General features: G+C 38.1%; 1 protein-coding gene across 11 annotated transcripts in view; it reads left to right on the top strand.

Moving 5' to 3' along the window:
- The window catches only part of ITGBL1 (integrin subunit beta like 1), a 338,383-nt gene that overhangs the window by 100,478 nt on the left and 218,184 nt on the right, over positions 1-19,721 (top strand). For all 11 annotated transcript variants that reach the window (XM_035003091.1, XM_035003096.1, XM_035003088.1 and 8 more), the window contains exon 7: positions 7,567-7,713. In XM_035003091.1, the coding sequence (XP_034858982.1) occupies positions 7,567-7,713 (147 nt within the window). The remainder of the gene's footprint in view (positions 1-7,566; positions 7,714-19,721) is intronic.

Raw genomic sequence — 19,721 nt, 5'->3', positions numbered from 1 at the left:
TTTGCAGAATCATGGATTTGTTGCTCATCCGGCCGTTGATGCTGGGGACGTAGCAACGAACACAACAGATCACATCCCTCCTCTGATGGAATTTACATGCCATTGGGACTCAGAGCAGCAAACAAACTGAATAAGTAAACGGTGTAGAGAATGTCGGGCGTGGGCTTCTTACCTAAACGATAGGCCCGCAGGTAAAAAGAGGTAAGAGGCACGTCCTAGGCAAAGAGAATAAAAGTGCGTGATCTGTGCAGGGGACTAGAATCAGTTCAGTTATCACCAGAGTGCACGAGTGACAAAAGGTAAAGCTGGCGAGAAACAGAACTAGAGGTCTTTTTGCCTTACTGCAGAACCAGACTCTATTCCAAAGGTAATGGGGAGCTAATGATGGTTTTAGGCAGCGAAGTGCTACACTCACAGGTTTCCAGTCTGGTTGTCTGGGTGCCATTTACCGAAACAGGGAATATAGAAGGAAGTTGGCAAATTCATTTCTAGATATTGAGCCTAAAGGACCAATGGCAATCCAAAGTTGGTTTTTTTTTTTTCAGCCTGTTGAATATGTGAGTCTGAAGGGTCAGGGCTGAACATGAGAAGTTAGAGCCCGAGAATAGGTAATTAAAACTATACCGGGGTTCAGGAAATGTCATTTAAGAATTCCATTTTAAGATTGTGAGATAAAACATGAATTCATACAATTTTAAATGGGAAAATGAAGGAGATAATCAGGCTATATAAAAAAAATTATAAGTTTGTGGCTTTCTGATATACTGTTTTTGGTTTTTGTTTTTGTTATTGTTTTGGTTTTTGTTTATTTGTTTTACATAAGGTGTGTTCTTCCTTGATAAACCTGTGATCTTGATTTTGGAGTGGGGTTGAAACATTCAGAATAGCTACATAATAGTGACCACTCAGGGTCGCAAGTGCTGTTCTGTCTCACGGTGAGGGAGAGGGCTCATGGGGTGAAGACGGGCAATGAACTTCAGTTAACACTTCAATCCTTTTATTATAAGCTCACAATTCCTACTGCGTGTCATTTGGGCTCAGAGTTACCACTCTAGGTTGGGCAGGTAAAGGTCCAAAGGAGGCCTCCTTGGAAGCTGAAATTCTCCACTTCATCTCTTCCTTCTCTTCTTCCTTCTGCCCCTAGTTTCCTCTTTCTCACATTTTCCATTCCTCCCTATTCTAGGAGATTTCAGGAAAGGGAAGCTGTTGGGTGGTTATGGCTGTGGTAGGTCAGGTTTATCGTGGGAGGAGTTTAGAGAAGAATGCTTAACCCTTTACTTGTGGTCTCCGCACTATGGGGGCAGACCCCTGGCAGTGGGAAGAAGGGATGGAGCAAGAGGCTGTGGTTCAGACAACAAGACAAGACCCCACTCTTTTAGCCCATTTCACACCCCTCATTCCATTTTATGTTCACCCTCACTCAGAGGGGGAGACATTATTATCTGCATTTTAACAGGAGAGGAAACAGGTTCCGAAAACTTAAGTAACTTGACAGAGTTCACACCGCCATTAAGTGTCGCCTGGAAACACATACAGAACCTAAGTACTCATGTGATTTGATCTCCAAGTGATGCAAACAAACTTCTTCAATTTTACTTTATTTTGGTAAGGAAGAACTGTCCCCTGGATGCTCACAATTCTTATAAAACAAAGCTTCTCTGAATGTCGTTATGATCTGGGGCAGGCCACCCATCTCTGGGATTTCTTCATTCTCAGGAAACCTGTCGAATTCTAGACATTCTGTTAAGTGATTTATTAGTCTTCACAATTGTCTTACTTGTCTGTCGGAGTTGCACCACGGGAAGGATGCCACGCAGCTGACTGCTGAGGATGTTAGTGCCTCTGTGTTAGGAGACGGGAGTGACCCAACTATGTCAATGTTCTCTAGTGGTTTATGCAAGGCTGGGATGTAAGAAGGCTCAGATGAAGTGCAGCTTTGTATTTCGCTCCCATTCTTGCCATCCTCAGGGTGTTTTTGTTATTTGAGTCCCAGGGAAATCTCCTGGTGAGTTGGTTGAAGTTGCTCTTTTAATTGACATTCTCATTGTTTTCATTCATTCCCAGTGAGTCCATTCATCTATTCAATAATGCACTAAAATATAAATATTTGTGCCTATTACATTGTGGATACAAAAGACACAAGTATTTTAAAACCTGCTCCCTGCTCCCAAATAAATCAGTTTTATTTATTTCTTCTTTCATTCCTATTTGTCGTTCATCATCCACTTAGTGTGTGTGTGTGTTTGTGACAACTCACATATACACATATATAATTCATGTGCACACTCAGATACACGTACATACACAACATACACAACACCTCAGAGACATTGCTATTAACAAAATTTGAGCGTAACTACAATGACCAGGGCATGACCAACCCTCCCGAAGTGTACCAGCGGCGCTGTTTGTTACTGTTGTTCTATGAGCTGCTCCACTGAGTTTACTTCCTGGTCCTGAAATAACTTTTATTCCTGATGGCTATTTATACTCTGGTCTATTTCCCCGAAACCCGTAACTGCTAAAATATGCCACAGTGTGACCTTAAACTTTATTTTTCAACTTGGTCTGCCTATCAAAATGGTGAAAATAGAAAGTTAGTCCTGGCTTAGCGTTCCACTGATTTGGAAAATGGAATCATTTGATAGGACCATATTGTGTGGGGGAATTTATCATGGCGGGTTCCCAAAGCATTATGGAAAGAAACTGAAGGACATGATTAAGTACATTCAGTTTGCATTGTCTTGAAAGAAAAATCAAATAAATATATCAAATGGGTTTTTTTTTTTAAATAACAAGTACTAGTTAGATCTAATTTGTTCCCCCAAACTTTTCCTATTAATGGTCCTCATCTTACTTCATAAGAAGCTAATTGTAAAAGTCAGATTCCAGTTCAAGAGAAGTTTTGATCAGTTTAAAAAAAAGAATATCTTCTATAGCAGAAGAATGTTTGTCTGGAATGGAGCAACTACATTCGTCCTGGATTGATATTTCTGAGATGACTTCGCTCCAAAGAGCACAATGATTACAAAGAAAAAAATAAGTTTTGGTATCATCACCCTCTCCTGTAATGGCCTGAGAGCCTTTAAAGCTCCTGCATGCCCAGCATGGCCATGGCCATGGTGCCACTGGGTGTCTAGCCATGTTGCCAACTGCCTGCCCGTGTGGTACAGATTGGGCTGCGATCCCACTATGTGGGCCCCATGTTGTTCTTTCATTGCTGTGTGTGTGTGTGTGTGTGTTTAATGCAGGTCATAGGTCTTCTGAAAGCTATTCTCTAATGTGCATTCTTCACATGTTTCCTATCAGGGATAAACAACAACATTCTGTATTTGTTGATCCTCTGCCTACAGAGTTTAAAGGAATACTTGTTAGAAGCAATGAAATCAACACCTGGAGGCCATATCTATCTATCTATCTATCTGACAAACTAGCATGGAAGTATGAAATTTCAGTGTGGTAAAATTCACTTCTTCTAATTCTGTCATTTTAAAGATAAAATGAGATGAGGGCCAGAAAGGTGGACTTAGTATTTAGACTAAGGACACAAATCTCCTAATTTCTTCTTTTATGCATCTTTCACTGTTTGTTTGGAAAAGACTTGCTATAGTATATTATGGCAGTTGAAAAGATTTTCATGCTAAACAGATCTTACCATTTCTAAACTCTTTTTTATATATCAACACCAAGCATTTTCATCTTCTTCATTTTATCCCTATAAAATGATCCCTTTTCTCCCTCTTTGGCATAACTTTTATACTGAAATTGAGAAACTAGTAACTCCAGGAGAGAAATTGCAATTGCATTTTATGATTTCCTGTCTTCCCTGAAAGGCTCAATGCCAGCTTCACAATCTGATATCAATACCATGCATTTTAAGTGATTTCCTAATTCCACTGATGAAATATCATAAAGGATTTTATAGAAAAGGTACAGTTTCATTTAAAGTGAGATCCGTAATGTTCTGAAATATACTTGAACACGAGGCTATAATCTTCGTTACCATAAAAGTAAAAGTAAAATTTAAAGTTAAAAGTTATGTTTATGTTTTAACCTAATCCTATTAGACTAGAATTATTTAAACTTTATTACTTTCACATTTGCTTCTCTGTGATCCTCACTAGGACATTTGATTTAGATATTTCTACTTTCCCAAAACAATAAAACCCTTAAGAAACAGTATATATCCCTGCTGTCACCATTTAAAGTGGTTGCCATGCATTCACTGACTCAGCAATTTCATTCATTATAGATGGTTGACTTAGGTCATTCATATTTTAATAACCCTTCTTTCCTCAGACCAAACTTGTTCAATGGATGTCGACTTCAGAGGGCAGAGTGTAGAAGAGACTCCTAAGCAGGTGATTTGAGGAGGATCGGTGGCCATCCTGACCTAAATAATATTCTCCCACTGTGACACTTTCCTATTTAGAGGCAAAATCTTTCATTCGGCAGCCAATCACAGCAGTGACACTGTCTCATTAATTTATTCCAGTGCCTAAGCAATGGACTACAGTGGGGTTATCGAGGGGACTTTGATGGGGTGAAGGCTGAGGCTGAGGCAGAAGACACAGGAGGTTAGGGCTCATCACACAATGTGGCAAAAGTGAGGGACACATTGTATGTGTTCTTCCCAGCCGTGGTTGGAGCTGGCAATGCCTAGAGGTGATGCACAAACTTATAGGACTGATTCTTGAGAATGTTCATGATGCTGCACTAAACACACAGGAAATAGAGGTGGAGGACCGCATAGGCTGCTTTTCCCCCTAGTGCCTGTATCAGAGCACAGAAATAGTGAAGAGATAGAAAAAAAGGCATAACTTTAGGGAGGAAAGCATAGAGATTAAAAACCGAGTGAGGAAACCAGTATGATAGAAAACAGAGAGTGAATCTGGAGCATAATGGCGAGAGACTTTCAGAGATTTCTTCTAGCTCTAGAGCAGCTACATTTTTTTTCCCCAAAATGTGTCAAGGCATCCACAGTTCCTCTGACTTCTTTTGTTATTAGTGGGACCAGATCTTAACTCTAAAAATCTTCTTCATAACTTCTGACAGTCTCCATGAATTCGTTTCACTCCACCACGAGTTTTGTTTGAAATGTTGACATGGGAATGAACCTGAGATAGAAACTAATGGCTGCGCTGAAGCCTATATTCCAACCACAGAAGTTGAGAACGTTCTGCCTTCAGTCACTGCTCTCCCTGTGCAGGGAGAATGAAGCTCCTGCTTCATTCCACGCCTGGGGACCGGGGTTGCATGCTGGGTGTGTGGTGGCGGTGTCCTGGGTAGTCAGGGACTGCTTGGCATCCTTTCCTACTGAATATTTTCTTCTAATGTTCAGAGCTATTTGCAACTTTTATTTTTTTTATTTTTTTTATTTTAAAGATTTTATTTATTTATTTGAGACAGAGAGAATGACAGAAACAGAGAGCACATGAGAGGGGGGAGGGTCAGAGGGAGAAGCAGACCCCCTGCTGAGCAGGGAGCCCCATGCGGGACTCGATCCCGGGACTCCAGGATCATGACCTGAGCCGAAGGCAGTCGCTTAACCAACTGAGCCACCCAGGCGCCCTATTTGCAACTTTTAAAAGTAAAGCTTTCCCCCCCTTCAATATAACTGTTTTCACTGTTCTTGTTAAAGTATCAACTAGTCTCTCACCAATGGCAGCATGTTCTGTACTTTGTCCAGTATCCTTGTAGATCTAAGTGTCCTGGGAATGAGACCTCTTGTCTTCAAAGCCATTGGCTTCTATAAACAGCCAAATTTATTGTACTTGAAATGTTGAAATCTGTTTTAGAATTGTTATGTATCTATGTCTTTGCAATGTAGCTCTGTTTGGAAATTTTGCTTTAAATTACATGAGGATGGAGAAGAAGGGTAGGAACTTCTGGGAAATTGGCAAAAAGCCACGAAGCCAAACAACCTCTGACATATAATTGCCAATAAGTTAAACTAGTATAATAAAAACTCTTATATTTAAAGGTTTCAATGATCACATTGACATGTCATACATATTTATTAGCAAGCACAATTTTCTTTTCCTTTAAAATGATGAGCTCGAAGCAGAGTATTAATGGTGACAGGAATTCGTTGTTTAGACTCTGTTGCATAGTAAGGGATCAATAGATGTATGTTGAATTGAACATAGCATTAAATGTAAAATTTGGATTCACTGATCCCTAATATCTCACTCTACTTTGACCTATAATTTTATGATCTATTTCATGAAGAACCAGGTTAATAGATGGTGAAAAGCTTCCCGATATGTGGATTGTCCAGTTCGTCCAAGTCAAAAGATAGATATCTGCCCACAAACCTCAGGGACTCTTGATAAAACAGGGCTGGTCTGTACTGAAGAACAGTTTCCATATTGTATGAATTATGTTAATATCAGATGCCAAAGACAAAATAGCAGAGATTTTCATCCATTAACATCATACTCAGTTTACTTCAAGAAAATATAATTCCACTTCCTTTAAAATTTTTTCATGCATTTTTGGGGTGCCTATGTGGCTCAGTCGGTTGAGCATTCAACTCTTGATCTCAGCTCAGGTCTTGATTTCAGGATCAAGAATTCGGGCCCCACATTGGGATCCACATTTGGTGTGGAGCCTACTTAAAATAAAAAAGTGTCATGCATTTTTGCAGCAATTCTAGAAATCCACAGTGTCCTGCATCTGTAATAATGACTATCTGAATGTTGATTAGGAATTAAGAAAAGCTCGGCTTTCTTGCTTTTCTTTCTATTCCTACTTGTTTACGTATGTGGACTTGAATAAAAATAACAATAACTCACTTTTATGTAGCATTTTAAGATATATTATGGACTTCCTGATAAATGTGATAGATAATGTATTATTATCTTAGTCAAAAATTAAGAAACTAAGCCTCGGATGTGTTGACATATCTACTTTATAGATAGCAGGACCAGGATTTGAACCCATTTATTTGATTGATAACATAGGCCATTTTTTTGCGAAACCATATCACTACTCATCACAATTCGTTATAGGCTCTGTGACCATGTGTAAAGAAGTTTAATATATTTCCTGACCTCTTTTGTGTATACTACATCGATCCTCAGGGAATGTGAACTCCACAGAGGTTATTGGTTTTAGGGCAAGAGTCCCTAGGCTAAGCATGTAGTATATGGAAAAAAAGGTAATGAAAAGTGTGGGGGACTCCACAAGATAAGACCTGTTTCAACAGCAAATTGTTTTCAGTTTCCTATGGCTCTCCTCCACATGAATTAATTACCAAATCCATCAAATACTCCAGTTAGGCCCCAGCAGACCAATACAATCACGTGCACCCGGATTTTGATGGATTCACGTTTATAGTCCTACGAACCCATTTATCTTATCAGGAGTAGTTGCTTTTCTTTACCCCTCATGATCCATCAATATAAATCAGGTATTTAAGAACTTGAGATAAATGTGCCTTCACTTTAGTGTTTAATATGGTGTTAAGATCTTGGCTCATCTGTGATATTCACTGTTGAAATGAAAACTAATTCTGACCTCATTGTCTATTTTTTCATATTTTTTTACACTCTCATTGTGAAGGTCATGGGCAGTGTAATTGTGGCAGATGTGACTGCAAAGTAGGCTGGTATGGGAAAAAGTGTGAGCACCCACGTTCCTGCGCACTGTCAGCAGAGGAGAGCATCAGGAAGTGCCAAGGAAGCTCCAATCTGCCTTGCTCTGGAAGGGGTAAGTGAGGGCTCTCAGGCTGTGTCCCCACCTCCTAATCTTATGAGTGAGTCAAATGCATTCAGTTCACATGTATCTTATTTAACAGATAGCTGAGATGCCTTGATAAGAAAAGATTAGTCTTTTTAGAACTAACAGTACATCCAATTTCCATTACTGGAAGTACATGGAGAAATATAATCTCTCTCTTTCTTCCTCTCTGTCTCGCATATGCACACACACACACACTCTCTCTCTCTCTCTCACTCTTACTCATACCATCAGTTTAGCTTTGAGGTCTGTTCAATTTCAGTTTAGTTCAGGTCAGTTCAATGCTACATTAAAAAAAACAAAACAAAACAGTTTAGCACAGCAAAGGAAGCAAAAGAAAAAGGCAACCTACTGAATGGGAGAAGATATTTGCAAATGATAGATCCATAAGGGGTTAGTATCCAAAATATATAAAGAACTTATAAAACTCAACACCAAAACAAAACAAAACAAAATAAAAAAACCACAAATAGTTTGATTAAAAAATGGGCAGAGTATCTGAATAGACATTTTTCCAAAGAAGATATACAAATGGCCAACAGACATATGAAAAGATGCTCAATCATCAGAGAAATGCAAATCAAAACCACAATAAGGTATCACCTTACATTTAGCAGAATGGCTAGAATAAAAAAGACAAGAAATAACAAGTGTAGGTAAGGATGTGGAAAAAAGGAACCTGTGTCTACTGTTGATGGGACTGCAGATTGGTACAGCCGCTGTGGAAAACAGAAGTTTAATTAAAAATCTAAAAAATTAAAAATGGAATTATATGATCCAGTAATTCCATTACTGGGTATTTATACAAAGAATATGAAAATGTTAATTCAAAAAGATGTATCCATGCCTATGTTTATTACAGCATTATTTACAATAGCCAAGATATGAAAGCATCCTAAGCATTCATCAATAGATGAATGGACAGAGAAGATGTGGTGTATATACACAATAGAATATTACTCAGCCGTAAAAAAGAATGAAATCTTGCCATTTGCAACAACATGGATGCATCTAAAGGGTATAATGCTAAATGAAATAAATCAGACAGAGAAAGACAAATACCGTATGATTTCACTTATATGTGGAGTTCAAGAAACAAAACAAATGAACAAAGAAAAAAAAAGAGAGAAACAAGAAAACAGACTCTTACAGAGAATAAACTAGTGGTTGCCAGAGGGGCGGGGGTGGAGGTGATGAGTGAAATAGATAAATGGGATTAAGAGTATACTTTTTTAAGAAAAAGTTTGGATATTTGCTCAAAATTTTCCAAATGAGACCATTTAACTGTCCACCGACATTTCTGAAACTCATTAACGTTGCAATGAGATTGTTGGCTTTTGAAAAAGCATCCTATAAACAGACAGCTGTGAATAAGCTTATGTTGTTTTAGAAGGCACATAGCCTCGGGTGTGCTCTTGGTTCCAGATCAAGTACAAATTGGAAGAGAAAGAAGAATTCATCTAAAGGAAAGCTGGTTCCATTGTTTTTTATTTATCAAAGTAAGAAATGCATTTTCACCTCTCACATGGAAATGGCAAAGTTAATATGAAATATGCCTTTGGAGGAACTGATAATTGAAATTATTACAAATTTTGCTCATGAAAGAGGAAAAAGAGAAAGACTTCCTTTTACCTGAATGTTAGATCAGAAATTTAATTTATGTTGCAGTTTTCTCTTTGAAAAATAAATTTTTTATTGAGATATAATTCAAATACCATAAAATTCACTCTTTTAAAGTATACAACTTAGTGGGTTTTAGTATATTTATAAAATTATGCAACCTTCACCACTATCTCATCCCAGAGCATTTTCATCACCACTAAAAGAAATCCTGCATGCCTTACCAGTCACTCCTCATTCTCTTCTCCCGTCAACCCCTAGAAACCACTGATTTACTTCCTGTCACCATGGATTTGCCTAATTGGATATTTCCTATAAATGGAATAATAAAATATGTGATCTTTTTGTTTCTGGCTTTTTTTCACTTAGCATACTGTTGTCAAGATTTATCCATGTACTTCATTCCTTTTGATGGCTGGATAATATTCATTTGTGTGGATATACCACAAATATTTATCCATTCATCTATTAGTAGACATTTGGGTTATTTATGTTTTTTGACCATCATGAATAATATTCTATGAACATTCATGTATAAATTTTTGTGTGGGTATGTGTTTTAATTTCCCTTGGGTATATACATATACATGGAGTTGCTGGGTCTTATGGTAACTCTGTTTAACTTTTTGAGGTATACCTAAACTGTCTTTAAAATGGGGGCACCATTTTACATTCCCACCAGCAGTACATGAGGGTTCCAGTTTCCTTACATCTTTCCTGTTATTTGTTACCATTTGTCTTTTTTACTATTTAGAGTTTTCTTTACATAGAAAACAAAGTCCCCGAGATTATTTGTATCATAGGTTATTTTCCCATATTCTGCTATGTATCCCTACTGATTAAAAGTAGAAGGTTAGGGTATGGGTAGAAGGAAATTTTCATTTCATAAATTTTATTTCTGACTTGACTGCTTTTCACCAGCAGCCCCACATGGAAACTACTATTCTACCTGCATTAATAAATATCATCATTAGAGAGCTTGAGTAAGCCTGTCACGCTTTTAAAGGAACAAAGATTAAAAATCAGTGTCCTTCAGACTACTGTTATTCATTCATTCATTGTTTAAAAATAACAAATTTATGATGGAAAAATAAGAAAAGCCTATAAAGTATCTCTCAAACATAGAAAATCACTATATATTACCAGTTGTTTTTCATTTGTCCCTAAATTTTTTAATATGGTGTTAGGATAAGAAAATTATGGTGGATTTTAATTATTGTGGATACCAGCCTTTGATAACTCTGACAAACACATATTTGTCTTTTACCTTTCTAGAGATTCACTAATGTATTAGTTACCATATTTAAGCAATGGGACATATTTAAAGTTTATTTTGTTAAAAAGGCGTTGAATATTATGTACGGAATTAGAAGACTTTTTATTATTTTTATAGTTCATTTAAGCTTTTTAAAGTACTTTAGAGATAAATAATAAGCTTCTCCAGTTTCCTCGCAGGAAAATGGAGGTATTGATGAATGGAGTGATTTCCCAGGGAATCATAACAAAATATGAGAATTCTGAGAATGAAGACCAGGGATTTATGAGAGCTGGTCCAGTGTTTGGACCAGTGGTCGGAGACCCTTCCTTTCTCACAGAGCTATCTTTGCAAATTCATTGGCTTTGGATGTTTTAAAGCAAATGGCCAATATGAAAACTTATAAAGGATTAGTTTTGCCATTCATGAATGACAGCTGCAGCTGTGCTTACATGAGTGAGGAAAGCAATTACAAGGCCCATCGGTTCTCCATGAGAGACTATGGACCTGAGAAACAAACAGGGTTTTGGGGGGGGGGGAGGGGGGATTGGTTAGATGTACATTTAAATGCCTACCAATATATTAAAGCTTTTCAATAAAAAAAATTGCGCAAGCAAATCATATTCTCTGGAAAAAATGTACCAATATACTCTCCTACCAGGAGCATAACAGGGGTTCCCTTCGCCCACCAATAGTGACAATTTCAATACTCAGCTTTTCTTGATACATTTTGCTTAGTGTTATGAGCTTACCATTTATCAAACTCCTTTCATTGACTTCTATAATCATCAAACAAATGATTTATCTGTAGGCATTATTATTCAGAGGTTTGTGTTTGCTGTATTTGCCTTCTTTCATCATCATTTGTCCTTGTGTCTAAGTCATCTTTTTGTTTGGTCTGCAATCTCACATGCTTTTGTTACCTGTCCTCTGTGCCCTTTGGTTTTCTTTTATCAGACTTGTTCTAAGAGGTATTGGGTATGTTTTAGTCCTTAAGCACACATAAGCATGTACTCCTACAAGGGAAGGTGGGAAGTGGAGGAAGAATGATAAATTGAGGCTAATTATTTAATATTGTAGCTTTTAGAAAATAGAAACTGTGTCCTCATTTTTATCAATTAGTACATTTTAATTAATGAATTAAGCAAGTTGGTTCGATTCCCTTAGGTAGGAACATACTTTCAAAGAATAATAGCATGCCAAATTCCCACCATCTGGAGATTTTTCAATTACAGCCATAATTTATCTCTTTTACTGCAAAGCACATCTTTAAATTTTCTTGTTTTATTTATCAGAGAAGTTTCCCATGATTCATGTATTTTTTTTTAAGCTATGTGATTTTTACTCTGATTTTTTGACAACTGAATCATTATTTTTCTTATTCATGTACACAGAGATGTTATTATTTCAAACAGAGAAAATGGATTTAAAAAATGGAAGTCCTCCAGTGAATTTAAAAAACTTTGGGAGGGGAGGATCTTTCTATATTTTTACTAAACTTTTTTAAGGCTTTATTGAAGTATAATTGATAAACCAAAAAACTGCACATATTTAATATATACAATTTGATGAGTTTGTGTATACCCATGATGCCATCACCACAGTCAAGGTCACGAACATATCCATGCCTCCCTTTGCGTGTGTGTGTGTGTATGTTGTGTGTGTGTGTTAGGGATACTTAACATGAGATGTGTTTGAAATAGTCAAACTTACAGAAGCGGAAAACAGAGTGGTGGTTGCCAGGGGATGGGAATGGGGAAATGGGGACTTGTTCAATGGGTATAAAGCCATAGCTATGTAAGATGAGTAAGTTCTAGAGATCTGCTGTCCTACCTAGTGCCTATTGCAAACAATATAGGATTGTAGACTTAAAATTTCAAGAAAGTAGATCTCCAAACATTTAAATTAAGCACCACACCGCCTGTTGTGATTTTGATTATGATTTTAAAATTCTCAGTGGCCTAATTAAATATCTCATTGTAAGTTAGCTGCAGTGGAAAATGCACAGAGTTTTCAAGTGACAAGGGAGCCCTGTGTGTTCTTCCCACAATATTTCGAGACAGCAAGTAGGATTCAGATTTACTCAATTCTAAGTATATCTTAGATCTACCGCATCCACCCGTACTCGAAGACTCTGGAATAGTCATGCACTAAGTTGTGGCATTTTAAACATAGTTGCTAAGGACCGCAGCCAAAGAAGATGAAGAAATGACCCTGTGAAATTAACGTCTTACTCCTCCTTATCTGGAAGGAATGGTGCTGCTTTTAGTGATGCACCAAATAGGGAGAATATCAATGAATTGGTAAATCATGCCAGAAACAAAAATCTGTATTTTGTCATATTAAATGATGAAAAATCAGTCTGTGGATCCTCAGGCGGTCTTCCATGGATTTCTGAGCACACTTTGAACTCATAGTGCTCTCTGCCATGGCTTCTATTTGTTCTATTGTCATGGAATGACCCACAACAGGAGAAGGTCCCTTGGAAGAGTATTATTTGCTTTCTTTGTACTCTGAAAAACTTACTAGAATGTCTTAAATTGTATATGCATCCTATATTTCACAAAAACTCAGGAATGTAGATGTTATTTATTTTGACTTTTTAAAAGGTAGGGTGGAGACAAAAAGTTTGGGATCCAGAGAGAACTAAATATGGTGCCTCCAGCATCCTTTCTCTATGTCCTCATGAGGTGCTGGGACCTCTGAGTGTTGGGACATTTTCTGTCCTCAAGGAGACCAAAGGTGCAGGTGCCCAGAACTGGTGGCTTACTGGAAGGTCCTGATTAAATCCAATGTTAAATCTCTCACTCATATGAGGAAGCAGCACTTGCTAAACTAAAGGCATAATTTGCATAGATTGAAGGGAATTGCTAAAAAGATTTGAAAAGAGCCAAACTCAGTAGAAATGGCAGCCTCATACAAGATGATTATTCAGGGACTCCTTTGTCCAGTGGGTAAATAATTGGCCCTGTTCCTTATTTCTCCTTCTTTGTTTTACCTTGCCTTTCTTCTTGCCATTTTTATATTCAATAGAACCTAGAGGAGAGGAAGAAATTCAGAAAGTGAAATTAATAATTGTGTATGTTTTTTATAAAAAAGATGGTAGAAGATATTTCAGTGGAAAGTAACAGATTTAGTATTTTTTTTAGTTGCCTGAGGTTTTTCTAGTCTGTGGTCCAGAAAACTGTATCTTCCAAGACAGAATGAATATATTTTTTTTTTTATGTTACAGTCAGCGATCTTGCTTAAATGTTTTATCTCTGGCAACAGAACATATTGTGTCAAAGATAGGGATCGATCCAAATGATAGACAGTTTTTATTACATTTTGCATAATTTTTATATGGTAAATTGAAAACCAGTGAGATCCTTTGGCTACGAAAACTTCCTAGGAAGAGCTGCAACAAATATTGTCAAAATCTATTTGAAATGAAAATAGAAAATTGGACCTGAATTCCATCCCAATTTCTTTAAGTGAGCTTAAAATGAAATGTGTGACAACTATGACAATTTTGTTACTACAGTTATATATTTATTTCTATTAAAACACTAAACACACAGTGAAGGAGGTAGTGTGGAGCTCTAGCAGTTATTTGCTTGATTTTATTCAATATAAAAATGCAAACCAGATACTTCTAGTGGGAAACAATCTGCTCTGGCTCTCAGCCATAATCTTTTTTTTTTTTTTTTAAGATTTTATTTATTTATTTGAGAGAATGAGATAGAGAGAGCATGAGAGGGGGGAGGGTCAGAGGGAGAAGCAGGCTCTCTGCCGAGGGACAGGACTCCAGGATCATGACCTGAGCCGAAGGCAGTCGCTTAACCAACTGAGCCACCCAGGCGCCCCTCTCAGCCATAATCTTCAGGAAACCATATACTCTGCAGATTTCCGTTTTAATAGAAAACCAACGAGGCAAAATGTCATCATTTTGTCTAAGCTTTAAGGTTGTAGAGCTAATCAGAACCCTATGATTCCCCTCTTGGACACATAAGATGTTATTAGATATTGATAGGGCTGCCCATTGTGCTATATTCGCATAATGGATGTATTCAATGTATGATCATACGATAGCACATAGCCCGTTAATGCATCATATTTTCCTGAGTGGTGTTGCTTATAACGTTTAATCCACCTGATATTTACTGACCACCCTACCATGTATCTCTGTGCTAAGCCAGGGGAAGGAAACAAGGATCAGGAGGCCGCATTCTTTTTTTGTAGATAAAGTTTTATTAGAACACAGCCAAGCTCATTTGTATGCATATGGCTGCTTTCTTGCTATAAATGGCAGAGTTAAATAGTTGCTGTGGAGAGTGTATGGCCCCCACACAGAGCCCCAAATATTCAGTTTAGCCCTTTATAGAAAAAGTTTACTGCTCCCTGCACTAAGGATTTGTGGTAGATGTGACCAATGGGGTGGGAAGGGGACTGAGTGTCTTGAGAGTGAGAAGAGGAAGATACTGTTTTCTAAAGAGATTTGGGTGCAAATAAGGCTTCATGAAGTGAGTGAAGCTGGAATTGAGTCTGCAGGGCAGAGTAGCATTAGACAGAAAGTAATTTTGAAAAACATGTGTTCTAGGTAGAGGGAACCACATGAAAAGAAACACTGAGTTAACGAGAGGATGACTTTTGTAGGGAACGAGAAACACATTCCCTTTTGATGATAGATGAAGAATAAAAAAGTAGTGGGAGACAGCCCCGGGAACACATGTCATCTCTCCCACCCCCCACTACTTCTCCCCACGTTGTGATGGGTTTGAGACAGAAAATGCAACTTCTTTGCAGAGCTCTTGTCCTCATAATTGTCTTACGAGGTTAATTGTTAGTAAGAAGGACACACATTGTAAGCAGATCGTAAATATGCTAAAATGATGTCATAGAAATGCCGGTTAACCTGGCTCAGGGCCCACTCCACTGCGTCATTGCTGAAATGCCAAGCTTAATGTAAAGTTACCAAGATCCAAATCTTTCCATGAACAAGATAAATATGCTAGCATCTTTCATGTGCCTTTCTCTCTCCTTCCTGCACCTCAAATCATGTTTACTTATTTACTGACAGAATAGGAAAAGACAAGCACAAATCTAAAGTGACTTTTTTATTAAAAGTCATTCATATTAGCAAAGTAGTCAAATGACAAGAGTTTAGCAATCAGGTTAGTATCTTAAGGGTCACATTATCTGTACCGCTTATGTCTACACATACCCATGGGTTTTATTTTTATTTTTTTGTTAAGTTTTTATTTAAATTCTAGTTAGTTAACATGCAGTGTAGTATTAGTTTCAGGTGTACAATCTAGTGATTCAACACTTCCATACAACACCCAGTGCTCATTACAACAAGTGCAGTCTGTAATCTCCATCACCTACTTAACCCGGCCCTCTACCCACCTCCCTTCAGGTAACCATCAGTGTGTTCTCTTTATTAAGAGTCTGTTTTTTGGTTTGCCTCTCTGTTCCTTTCTTTTCCCCCCCATGCTCCTTTGTTTTGTTTCTTAAATTCCACATATGAGTGAAATCATATGTCATTTGTCTTTCTCTGAGTGGCTTATTTCACTTAGCATCACACTCTCTAGGTCTATCCACGTCATTGCAAATGGCAAAATTTCATTCTTTTTTATGGCTGAGTAATATTCCATTATACACACCCCCACACATACATATACACCACATCTTCTTTATCAATTCATCACATACCCGTGTGGTTTAAATGGCAAAGGGGCATCATATCATGAAGCAAGATAGTGGATTTTTGGTATGGACATGAGTGACTCCAACTTAGTCTGGACTGCCACCAGCTAGGTATCTGAGCCAGCAAGTCATAGGCTAAAGTGGGAACAAAACCCTAATGGAGACTGTAAACTTAACTTCCTTAGGCTACTTTCCCTCTCCTTTGCTTCTCTCTGCAGTAAGTGAACTTGACTGTGTTCTGACTCATTTGGACCCTTAAATTTTCTGTTTGCTCTCATGGGCTCCATGCCTTTGATTTCCAACTCAACTTCACAACAGACTCTCTATCTGGTTTTGCATAGCTAACTAGAGAGAGCTGACTATTCCTCAGGAGAATCAGGTGACTAGCCAACCTGTTCTTCTAGACTCTGCTTTTTACCAAGTGACTGTTTTGAGTATGGAGTAATGTATTCTTCAGTTATGGCATCCTTTCATTTGGAAAATAACAGTTAAGATGGATGAGATGTTGGTCCTCCATAAATATTTATTTCTCATGTGATGCCTTTTATTTGGATAAAGTAGGAAAGTCAAGATTCTTTGGCTTCTTATTTAAGTTTCTAAATAATTCTGGCCTCTTTGCTGCTCAAAATATCCATGCCATGTGGATGCTTGTAAATAGTACCAAATGGTCTGGCATGGTACAGTTGTGAGCCATTTAAGGTTTGAATGGTCTTAAGGATGAAGCAGCAAATATTTGAGGTCATTTGTAAAGTCCTTTACAAGGACATTAAATTCTTTGCTAGGATTTCTTTCTTTGGATTTCTTCCTAAGGCCGCATACTGCCCAATAGTTAACCGAAGGAGCTTAAAAGAAATAAAAAAAAAAATGAGAGCAGATATAGAGTATAAGGTGACTGGAAAGTCTCTTAACTTCTTCATTTGATTAATTTACCAGACTTCTGGGTATGATTAAATTTACTATTCAATTATAGTCACACTGGTGAGACAGACTCACACAACTTTATGCTCTTAAGTGTAGTTTATTATAATTATGAAAGAATCAGTAGCAAAACCCAAGTGGCATAATCCACGTTTGAGTCTAGATGCGCTCTTCTGGATGATCGTACTACATAAAGAGAAAAGTCCAGAGGGATTATTGGGAAATGAGATCTTTTGTGTTAGGTTGTGTTAGGAGGCCTGAAGTTCTTGTGGTTGCACAAGGGTGGGGCAGGGCTGCTACATACTGACATTATTCAGCCCTATTCCCAAATGTTGCTGTGGACAGGCATCAATTTCTTTCTTGGGTGGAGGGGCTCCTACTCACTGTCAGTACTGTGTTCCCTCTCTGTACCTCATGCAGTCGGCCACTTCCGTGGTGAGGGCATGTGCCTCTGTGGGGTCAACAATTACAGAGAGGGTCGTATGGCCCATGACCCCCACAGGGCAGATGCGCTCAAGCCATTTGTCGTTGTGTGACCCTGGAACATTTTTGTATCTTTATGGACCCTCAGTTATGTCATCTGTAACCATAGTATTATTGTTGTGAGGGACAAGTAAGACAGTACATATGAGATTATTTGTTAACTTTGAAACTAATATGCAATTATAAGGGATTACAAGGGTTTAACTAGATGACGTGGCAGCTGAACTCAAGGACACAGAATTTATTTATTTTTTATTTTTAAAAAATATTTATTTATTTTAGAAGGAGAGGGAGACAGTGCATGCATGCGAGTAGAGGAGGGGCAGAGGGAGAGGGACAAGCAGACTGCCGGCTAAGCACAGAGCCTGCTGCAGGGCTCAGTCCCACGACCCATGAGATCATGACGTGAGCTGAAACCAAGAGCCAGATGCTCAACCGACTGAGCCTCCCAGGTGCCCCAATGGCACAGAATTTCATGGAGAAAACAAGATCAATATTCACTCACTCTTTCATTCATTCATTAAGTCATACATTCAACCTATATTTATTGGGATCCTACTATGTGCCTAGAACCAGTCTAGGTGCTGAGGAAAGAAAAATAAATAAGACAATTAATGTCAGGGCTCTCATAGAGTTTCTAGTGAGTTTGTTTGGAGATGTTAAATAAGAAAACAAATAATTTCAGTTAGTGCTAGAAGAAGGAAGTCAAGATAATACGAAGAGTGTGGAGGTTGGGGGTTCCTCCAGATAAAGTGGTCAGGGACCTTCTCTGAGGAGGTTCTCTTTGGCCAGATCTGAGTATTGAAAGGGGGCCAAATGAGAACTGAGGAAGGATAGCCAGAAAACAGAAAAACAATGGTTTATACAAAATTTCAGACCCAGATGATGAAAGTTTCCTGGAAGAGATCCATGTCAGGTGGGCTCTGTCCTTAAAGAATTCATAGAGGAGACTGAGAGCTTGTTGAAGAAGAATTTTAAAAATACCAATCCGAGCTCCTACCTAATTTAATTTGTTCGTGATGTGGCCTGGGCATCAGGGAGTTTAAAAGCTCCCTGATGATTCTACTATGCAGTCACATTAAGAACCGCTGCTCTGCAGAGTGTATAATGGACAAAGTCCTGTAGCAAAGGATGGACATTTTTGCCCTTGCCCTACTTCCCACAGAGCAAACAGGGCTTCGGGGAGTGCTAAGAGTTGCAGAAAAATTACTGTGGGGCCTTTCCTGATGCTCTGTTGAATAGGTGGGAAAGCAATGAGGCGGAGGCGTGGGGGGGGGGTGCTCTTGGAGAAGGGGGAAGAATAGTGTCCAAAACAGGAAATCACCTCAGGAAGCACAGAAAATATGAAAGAATATGGTATGTTTGTTCAAGGACTTGCTCCAGCCCAGTTTTTGTATATCTGAGGTGGGGGTGAGAATCTATATTTTTAAATAGATTTCTAGTGTAATTATGAAGCATTTGGGTCTGAATTCTGGGGGTATTATCTCTTTCACAAAAATGTCCTTCCATGGTCCTCAGTCACACAGAACTCTTAGACCTGCTTTCCAACTTCATAGATTGTTTTCTGAGAACTAATCTGTGGTGTTTCCTGGACATGAACAGTTTGTATTGTGATGAGGGATTCTTGGAATTCTATATCAAGGGATTTTTAACCTGGAGTTCATGCAACTCTGAAGGTTTATGGTTGAGTATCAGGGCAATAAGAACCTCTTAGAATAGCACAAATGTGTTGTGTGAACCTTCCTAGATTTTTATGAAGAGGGGATCATAACTTCTTTTACCAGATTCTAAACGGGCTGCATCGTATCAGCCAAAGGTGGCAGTGATTTAGAAATCACTGCATAAAGCCAAATAAACACTTTTGAGAGCTGTGTATCACAGCAGATTTTTACGGGACGTATTTTGAACTACTCGTGCCTAAGTATAGACTTACAGTATAATAATTAAATCAGTAAATTATACTACTAGGGATCAAATATGGAAATACTTTGTGATATCTAGCTATATATGTAAC

The sequence above is a fragment of the Mirounga leonina genome, unplaced genomic scaffold (genome assembly GCF_011800145.1).
Source record: "Mirounga leonina isolate KUSES-001 unplaced genomic scaffold, KU_Mleo_1.0 Mir_127, whole genome shotgun sequence".
NCBI lineage: Eukaryota > Metazoa > Chordata > Mammalia > Carnivora > Phocidae > Mirounga > Mirounga leonina.
Note: the sequence above shows the minus strand (reverse complement) of the source record. Positions and strands in the feature narration are given on the sequence as shown.